At 35.4% G+C, this 9,135-nt stretch overlaps 1 protein-coding gene across 5 annotated transcripts; it reads left to right on the top strand.

The window, feature by feature from the left end:
* The first annotated feature begins 703 nt into the window (after positions 1–703).
* LOC120003359 (uncharacterized protein At1g10890-like) lies at positions 704–5,945 on the top strand. 5 transcript variants are annotated; one of them, XM_038852316.1, is made up of 6 exons: positions 704–1,078; positions 1,462–1,609; positions 1,707–1,908; positions 2,785–3,000; positions 4,882–5,101; positions 5,537–5,945. In XM_038852316.1, the coding sequence occupies exons 3-6, from the start codon at positions 1,766–1,768 to the stop codon at positions 5,801–5,803; spliced, it is 846 nt and encodes a 281-aa protein (XP_038708244.1). In that variant the 5' UTR covers positions 704–1,078; positions 1,462–1,609; positions 1,707–1,765; the 3' UTR covers positions 5,804–5,945. The 5 variants fall into 5 exon arrangements, with proteins under 5 accessions (XP_038708244.1, XP_038708242.1, XP_038708243.1 ...); XM_038852314.1 differs by having other exon boundaries at positions 704–1,181; XM_038852315.1 differs by lacking the exon at positions 1,462–1,609 and having other exon boundaries at positions 704–1,181.
* The last annotated feature ends 3,190 nt before the right edge of the window (positions 5,946–9,135 follow it).

The raw sequence follows: 9,135 nt of genomic DNA, 5'->3' as shown, positions 1-9,135 counted from the left end.
TACTTTCAAAAAATGATCAATTGAGCCCCTGCACGTCAAATCCCCATTAGCCCTTTCATTTTACTATTCCAATGATTTTCAGAGTTGAAATGATTTTTGTTCATCTTATTTTTCATTTGATATTTGATGTTACTTTTTTTTAGCATAAATTAAATGATGACACGTGTCATTTTTAATTAACAAAATTTCAGGTGTCTATCACATGGAATAATATTAAAAAATTACACATCACCGGTTAACGACAGGTATCTTTGTTAGAGTGCAGGGTACTTGCAGTGTATATTGCAGAAAGTGTTTCATCACACCATCCAATATATTTTTCAAATTTAAAAAACAATGTAGGTCTCACATGATTCAACACATCAAATGGTGATGCTTGAAACTGTAAAAAATTACAGGGTAATCCCACTACAGGTACCTCGATTTGTCTATGTTATGACAAAAAAGTGATATAAAAGCTCCTTTGAGCCATTATTTTAAATTGAGGGGCTGATTTGATAAAAAAAAAAGAGGAGCTCAATTAATCATTTTTTAAAAATACAAGGGTTTATCCACTACTTATCCAAAATAAAATATTATCATCACTATCTAAAGTTATGAATCATGCCCATATGTTTCTTTGTATTAGTCTAGTGGGGGAATCTCGTTAGACCGCTTGAGCATGTTCAATCTTGTACCCAAAACGGATACGTGTTTCCCCTATTTTAAGGGTGATATGAGGTTTGTGTTTCTTTTCCCATATGTAGCTGATGTATAAATAACAGTGAAATAGAATCAACGGTTCAGATCGAATAAGTTTATATCGAATGGCTTATAGTAGGGTGGGACTGGGACAGAGGTGCGACTTCCTATTTTCATCGTCACGTTCCATGTAGTTGCCTTCTTCTCGCCAATCGCGACTGGGGGAGACAAAATAGATATGGTAAGGAACCCTAAGGACTTCTAATATGATCATGCGATGTCTATCTGAAGCTCACATCACATCTTCTGCTGCACCTGGGTTTGACTTTCTAGGGTTTTATTAGATTTCGTGCAGAGGTCGCGGCCAAACTTCGGATATTTCAGATTGTTTTGGGAGGTATATGCGGTTAAGGATTTTGATGAAATTCTGAATTGCCTGCTTTTATTGGTGCCCTTTGGTTGGTTGCTGAGAAAACGTTCAAGTGAAAATCTTACTCAAAGTATGTTTGTTCTCTCTGATCTTTAATAATATGACACTCTGTTCTGCAATCTGGAAATAGAGCTCTAGGTCATGATTTTATGTAGTGATGTAGAAGGTTAACCGTAGCCATAATTATTCGGGGTTTTGAGCATTTTATCAATTTGTTATACAGTGAATGTCAATTTTTTTTCCCAATTTCGATTAATTAATGACAAGGTTAAGGGTTATATTGTGTCTTCTTAGCAATTAAACAATGTTGTTCTTGTTTCTGATTGATATGGTATTGCTTTCTTGTCTAGATGCTGCTTTTGGTATTGCTGCTTAATTCGTGGGACTCGATATAATATTCGAAAGTGTTGTCGATTCATTTTCTCCTAAGCCATGTTTTTTCAACGTCCCAACAATTTTTGTGATTCCGCTGTTGTTTCTGCTACTTGATTATTGATGGTAATGAAATATCTGACTTTTTCATTGTTGTTTATTGCTTTTTTAAAATCATATGAAATGCAGCCTAATGGTGCATGAATATGTATTGATTGTGCAGGGAAAATCAATTTTTAGTACTCAAGCTTGATATCTTCTTCTTAAGTTGAGATAGTAGGAATGCCTCGGAACTTGTCACAGTCACCATCATGGTCGCCTACGTACAGGCGAAGGCCTTCACCATCACCTCCAGGGCATAGATATAGCAGGAGAAGTCGAAGGGACAGAAGCCGGTCACCATATTCATCGTATTCTCATAGCAGGTGACCCCGTTTATATTATTCTTGCTAGATATTTCATATTAGCTAATGGTGAAGCAATTGTGAGAAAGTATAGGACTCACTGACTTCTTTTGCGGATGGAAATACAATATGGTCAAGTTGATTCTGTATGCAACCCAACCTTAACTGTTTCATGAATGTTGTAGCTCAAAATTCATTTCTTAATCCTAAAATATTGTGCTGAATTCTCTTGGAGGAAATTGCAGAAAATGGTTCTGAGTTAGATTTTTACACTCCAAATTATCAGTATTTTTGTTTCTTTGTGTAACATGTTCAAGTGCTTGGGCATACATGGTTTGATAATTTCCTTTCTTATGCCGATGGAGTCTCTTGTGAGTTTTCACAGGCACTTCCTTGATGTATAAAACTTACATTGTATGAACATCATGCTGGCATTCAAGTTCGAGATCAGTTAAGAAGATTGATGATTTTGTAGCGCAGAACAATAAGCAACCATCTTTCTTTTGATGGGCACCTGACTATTTGGAACTTACTGCTTTCATGGAACATGGAAAGAGGCGAATTAAGATTAATTGGAGTGGTAAATAGAGTGCTTTGAGAGCATATAGGATGCATGGTCTTTATAGGAAAGTGAAGAAACTCAATTTCTTTCCATCATAATGGAATGGGAAGTGAGCAGGTGATGGGTGTCGATGTGTGTTCTTTCTTGCTCGATTCTGACATTTGTTTCTTCATGTGATAAAAGATGGAGCACAAGTTATTCTTAACAATATATGAGGTAACTGTACATGCTTCTATATTTACTGTGGTAAATGGTGAGCAAGATTGATGACTGCTTTATATATTGTGGTATACACATTTCTGGTTGTTGCTCAATAATCTATATGTTCTATACAGGCGGAGAAGTCGTTCTACATCCACTCGACGCCTCAAAATTCATTCTCCAACTCCAAGGCGTAGAAAAAGCCGCTCAACTACCCCTAGGCAACACAAGAGGCAAAGAAGTCATAGTTCCTCGTTGACTCCTACTCATAAATCTTCTAGTTTAAGTCTTGGGTCACCAGAAAGAAAAAATGCAATTGAAAAACTGAAAAAAGAAGAAGAGAAGAAAAGGTATATCCAGACATTTTGCTCCTTATCCAGAATACTGAAATTTCTATGTTTTTATTTCATTCATTTGAGTTCTCCTAACTTTTCTTTTAAATTTTTGGCTAAATTCTTGGTAATCATAGACCGTTTTTGTGATAGGCTTCTACTGGATTCTGGACAATTATGTATTCAGTTTTTGCTTTATTCTATCCCCTAAGCTACTGACTCATCATTTATAGATAATTTTAGTCTTGAATATCATCGCAGTCCTTAATTGTTTTCTGTATGTATGCATGCTCAAATTGTGGATATAAACATTTATATAAATAGTATTAAATACTTATGTGCTTGAATGCATAGTTGTTATGTTCATGTGTTCAAATTCAAATAATTTCTTCTATTTAGCCAACGCAATTAGACAGGATTGTATTCTGTCTGGAGATTGCATGATTTTGGCCATGCTACTCAAAGGACATTAATTTTAGTAGTTGGTGCCGCCATTCTTGGGAACCCAAAAGCTGCTATTGTTCTCCGTTTGTAACCACAAACAAAAGTTAAAGTAAATATGACTTGTTATGTTGGATAACTATGGGCATTTTATTTCTAAAATAACCAGTTACTTGGTAATGTACAAATTAGTACAAGTTCTGGATAATTTGCAATTGTAAGAATAGATCATGATGCTTGTCAAAGCACGATGCACACATCATTCTAGTATTTCAAAGATATGCTTTCATTGACACCTAGATCTAGCATTAGCAAAGCTGGATTTCAAAAGAAGCATTCTGGGATCCTGAATTTTGAAGTCCAGAATCTGAAGTACTGGAATCCGTTATTTGCACCTTTCAGTTTAGCATTTGCCACTTACTATTGCAGTTTTGTATCATATAAAGAGAAGAAAAATGACTGTTTGCACTTTATTACTTTCTGCATCTATAAGCCACTTTAACAATTTCTGACGTTACACTGGCTTCCATTGTCCATATCTTCCCCTTGATTTTGGTTACACAAGAATTACCCGTAGAAAACTGACCAATTACTGATTTAATTAAATTGTTTATTGATCTTGACCGGTACATGGACTTTCAGAAATCGATACTAGAATGTTCATTGTTATGTTTTTCTTCATATTTAAGAAAGTTGGGCATTTTCTATCTTACCAACCTGTGTAAACTGTAAACCAGGCTGAAGATACGGTTATACCATTTTTAGGGATGATGGGAATATGCTTTTAGACAGACTATGAGCTCCTTAGATGTGTGTTTTGTGTAGCTTTATCTCTTACTTAAGGAGCAGTTGCATGTGTATAGTTTATCTAGAGCTCTAATAATCTAAATGTTAGTTTTCTCTCCCACTGCTTTTGGGCTAACGACTTTTGTACTCGTATAAGTGTATAACTATGACATGTATTTTTAAAACATGTGGACTTTCTATTTTGACAAAGTGCATTTAGTGCAAGAATTGAAGTATTTCGGTGATTAGTTTTAAAACTGCAGCAGTTTACTTGACATTCTTCTCCACAGGCCTTCTGAAGGAAGATACTGCTATAGTTCAAGTGTCCAACTTGTTATATTTGATGATCAATTGGGTGCCTCGTTTATCTGTCACCAGTTTTGAAACTCATTTTTTTGGATCAGGATTCTTTTAGAGGTATGCCTTAAAAGCATAAGCATATGTTAGTGCCTTGTCATCATGGAGGTTAGTTCCTCGTTCATTATAATTACATAAAAGAAGAGAAAGAAAAGGAGGGGGGGAAAAGAGGGAAAACAGTGGAGGGAGCTTGTTCTGCAATTTGTTCTGTAGTGACAAGTATTGTCTGGCATTTAGAACATGGCAGTGAGAATATGGTGTTACTCCAACTCCCAGTTGGCCCTTCTGGTTTAAATTTCTGTATTCTTTTTGCAGGCGTCAGCAAGAAGCAGAATTGAAGCTGATAGAAGAAGAAACAACAAAGAGGGTGGAAGAAGCCATCCAAAGGAAAGTGGAAGAGAGTTTGAACACTAAGGAGATTCAGCAGGAAATGCAGAAGCGTTTAGAAGAAGGACGCAAAAGACTTCGTGATGAAGTTGCTGCCCAACTTGAGAAAGAAAAGGAAGCTGCTGTTATAGAAGCCAGACACAAGGAGGTATGATGCAACTTCTGTGAAGCTGTCCCCCGCTGGTTTCCTTCATCCCTCTTCCATGTGAAGTTGCATATATTCTTCTTTTATGCACTGGAACCGTTTTTTTCTTTTCTATTTTTTTGTCATTACTGTCATTAACAATTATATAGATTGGGGACAATTTTTATTGCATGTTAGGGGATGACAAATCAGTATGGCTTTTGAGCTCTTATGTACTTGAGAGGAAAAGAGAACTGTTGCCTTGTCCTCTTCGTTATTTTCCCTTTTACCAGCGAATTATAGCTCTTAGTGAAACTCCGTGGGATGGAAATTCTTTAAGCAGAAAGGCCTTATTCCCTTATTTAATTCTTAAGAAATCACTTTTTTCCCGTGTATATGCGTATGGTAGCTTTGAGACTGTCTATGTATGATATTAATTCATTTTTGTTTTGTTTACAGGAGCAAATTCGAAAAGAGAGAGAAGAGCTAGAAAAGATGGTTGAGGAGAACCAATGGCGTGTGGAAGAATCTCAGGAAAAGGAAGCTTTGGAGCAGCAGCAGAGAGAGGAGGAAAGGTACCGGGAGCTAGAAGAACTACAAAGACAAAAAGAAGAGGCCATGAGAAGGAAACAGCAGCAAGAAGATGAAGAACGTTTAAAGCAGATGAAACTCTTGGGCAAGAATAAATCCCGGCCGAAATTTTCATTTGCCTTGGGCTCAAAGTGATTATTATCAGTAGATTTTTGTATCTCTCGAATGTATCTTTTGGATTCAATCTCATGTCACTTCTTGCATTTGTAATTTGAGGATGATATATTGGTCTATAAGTTTGGGTGTGCGTCTCAGAGATGTGATCACATTTAAACAAGTGTTGCTTGGTGGAGTTGGAGTGGTGGGCCTACTAGGCTTTGAGCAGCTGGAGAGGAGTGTGTCTGGATTGAGGAATTTAGGGAAGAGGAGTGATCCGCAAAAGGTCCAGTGTTTTTTTGACATTGGATCCCTCCAGTGGAATACCAAGCCGTCAGATTGATCTAATGGCCAGAAAAAATAACAAAGTTTTAATTTTGAAGCACAATTCACAATGGGGTTGAAACACTGAAATTGATTTTTGGGGGAGAAAGTCGGCAGTGGTGGTGAGACTGTCCATAAACAACCATCTTCATTTTATCTTGATATATTTCTATTTATTTATCACTTCTTTATCATTCATCTTTATCTATATATTACACAATTAAAAATCATAAGACATTAATAAATATCTTATGATAGTGATAATTATACAAAAGATGGTATCAATTTATTCTTCCTCATGAAGTTGTCATAAATGTTCAATGTGATCTGCTTGCATATGGAAATGAATTTTTCTAACTCTAATTAGATAATATGTGTCAATGAACCCGCGAGCTTCTGATATTCCAAAAAGGTATGTCATATCCAGAAATATTGAGAAACTATTGCATCTAAAATAATGGTCGGTTCATAAATATCACTGTTGTACATATCTTGCCAAACAGTTGGACTTTCATTTAATTCCAATGTATACAATTAATACTACTCAACATTACATGGAAACCATGTCTTCCATTCATAACTAATAACTTGGTGACATCATCATTGTTTGGCGATCGTAAGTATTCTTCTTGAAATAAAGCAATAATCTCCTAAATAAATCTTTTGAGGCTTTCAATGACAGTGTTTTCTCCAATTCGTACATAACCATCTATAAAATTTGTAAATGCTCCTTAAGTAAGTATCCTTATTGCAACTGTTACCTTTTGAAGGGGAGACAAACCAAGCACGTCGAGAGCATATCATTTTTTCACAAAATATGAATCAAAGCCTTCGATGGCAAATAAAATTTGAAGAAATGGCGAACGATTCATTCAAAACCTCCTTCGAAATAGGTGGTGAGGATATATGAGCGTTTCAACAAGATGATCTGACATAGAACCTAGTTGTTGCACTGGACACTCTTTTTCCTACTCCATGACCAGTATTGCGAGCAATGAAAAATCCTGGTTGATGTCATCATCCTCCTCGAATAACATATTAACCAAACGATTACCACGAGCCATATAAAAAGTTAAAGTTTGCAAGAAAAACAAAATGAAAATGAGTGAAGCTGAGAAAAGAATTGAAAATGAGTGGAAGTGATATGACAAATGAGTTCATTTATAGATAGATGAAATGTAGGGTGTTGATAATGTTGAAGTGGTAGATAAAATGAGCGATGGCTAGTAATATTCTAGTGGTAGTTAAAATGTGTGGTAGCTGACATTAGTGATAGATAAAATGAGCGGTGGTTGTTGTAGCTGAAATAATAAGTAGTAGATAAATATTTATTTTTAAAATAATATTTAAAAAATATTCATTTAGGACATATATTTCTTATTATTTTAAAAATTAATGTTAAGTGACGAGATTATTAATATTAAAAATATTATTTGTATTTTTGACAATAAAATTAAAGTCGAATGTAGTTAAAGCTAGTTATGTTAAAAAAATATTAAAATATCATTTGTGATGTTGAGATGGGAATGTGTTAGAATAAGAATCTCCAAAAATAAAATTTTTGTTAAATAGGGGAGACGATTTCCCTTTTTGAGTTTAGGATTAGAATTTGATAGTGATGGAAGAAACGATCACTTGAACTTGTTTATTCGATCCATGAATATCGAGAATAAATTTTTTAAAATTATTAGATTCGACAAACAAGTATTAAATTGAAGGATTCCAAACTTTGTCGATTCTAATAAATAACAAAAAATTTAAAAAAGATTATCCGTCTCTTAATTTTATTCAATAAAAAAACTGACGTTACACCCATGATACCGTATTTACTACTTCAATAAATAAAGGGATAAGTATCACAAATACCCTCTAAGTTACGAAAAAGGGTCAATTCAGCCCTCTATCTTTTTTTCGTGCCAAATGAGCCCCTCAACGTCAACTAATAGGTCAATCAAGCCCTTGGGTCACTATTCTGTCAAAACGTTGATGACGTGGCCGTTAAGTGTTGAGGTGTAATTTTTTTATTTTTAAATCAATTTCCACGTGTACAACCACCAATACATTGATGCCACGTGGCAAAATTAATTTATTTACATTTAATCAATTCAAAAATTTTAAATATTTGTTCACTTTTTTCTGGGGTCTACAAAACCCTTCAAGAATATGAGATGGATCAATTAAGCCCTTACAGTTTATGTAATAAGGTCAAACGAAACCTTCATATACTTAACCTGTAGCTGCAATCCATTTATCAACATTCATAAGACTTACAGGATACTTCAGTGGTCCCAAATCAACTACAAAACAAGACAATAGATATTCAAATTCATACAATTCCAGGGATACTAAGCCCCAATAGAAATCCATATACTGTAACAATAAAAACCATCATTAAATGAAGGGAAACTAAGTTCATAACAAACAAAAACAACATAACAATTCCAAATAGTGAGACAATAAAATCCATTCTTCAAGAGCCACCTCCACCTCCACCTCCACCTCCACCTCCAGCTTCATTATGGGATGAGTTGTTCTTAGTCATGGAATTTTGACTTCCACGGTCGACCACCCTAGCCATTGAAGTTCCAGGCTACAATAAAGACAAACAAATCCAGTGTCAATACATTTCATCACAATCTAAATATAGAACAATTGAAAGTAAACTTTACCCATTACTTACATTGAGAATTGATAGACCTGTCTCGGGATTGATATAAAGACCAAGGCCAGTGGGAATTGTTCTCTTCCTTGGATTGCTCTTAGGCCTGCAGTCTTTGTGAAAACGGCTGACATATTTAGACCTTGGTGCAACCATTGAATTGCTAGTCTGTCCTTGTGTAGTTTGACATGAGCCAGTTGTGGTCCCTTCCATACTTGCAGTAGCAATGGAAGCAGAAGCAATGGAAGGAGAAGTCTGCTGGTTTGGTGTCCTACATGCAGTGAAGGTACTCCTTTGGTTGATGGCTCCTGGACATTTTTTGTTTCTTGCATTGTGACCTTTGCCTTTGCAAACATTGCAAGTTACTGGCCTCCCAACTCTGCTCAAT

Source organism: Tripterygium wilfordii, chromosome 8, assembly GCF_013401445.1.
Source record: "Tripterygium wilfordii isolate XIE 37 chromosome 8, ASM1340144v1, whole genome shotgun sequence".
Taxonomy (NCBI): Eukaryota; Viridiplantae; Streptophyta; class Magnoliopsida; order Celastrales; family Celastraceae; genus Tripterygium; species Tripterygium wilfordii.
The sequence above is the reverse complement of the archived record's forward strand: the minus strand, read 5'-3'. Positions and strand labels throughout refer to the sequence as shown.

Excerpts from the sequence above, each read along its gene's own strand:
- LOC120003359 (XM_038852316.1), top strand. The coding sequence starts at position 1,766 with ATGCCTCGGAACTTGTCACAGTCACCATCATGGTCGCCTACGTACAGG. Across the intron at positions 3,001-4,881 it reads AAAGAAGAAGAGAAGAAAAG|GCGTCAGCAAGAAGCAGAAT; the intron begins GTATATCCAGAC and ends TTCTTTTTGCAG. Across the intron at positions 5,102-5,536 it reads TAGAAGCCAGACACAAGGAG|GAGCAAATTCGAAAAGAGAG; the intron begins GTATGATGCAAC and ends TTTTGTTTACAG.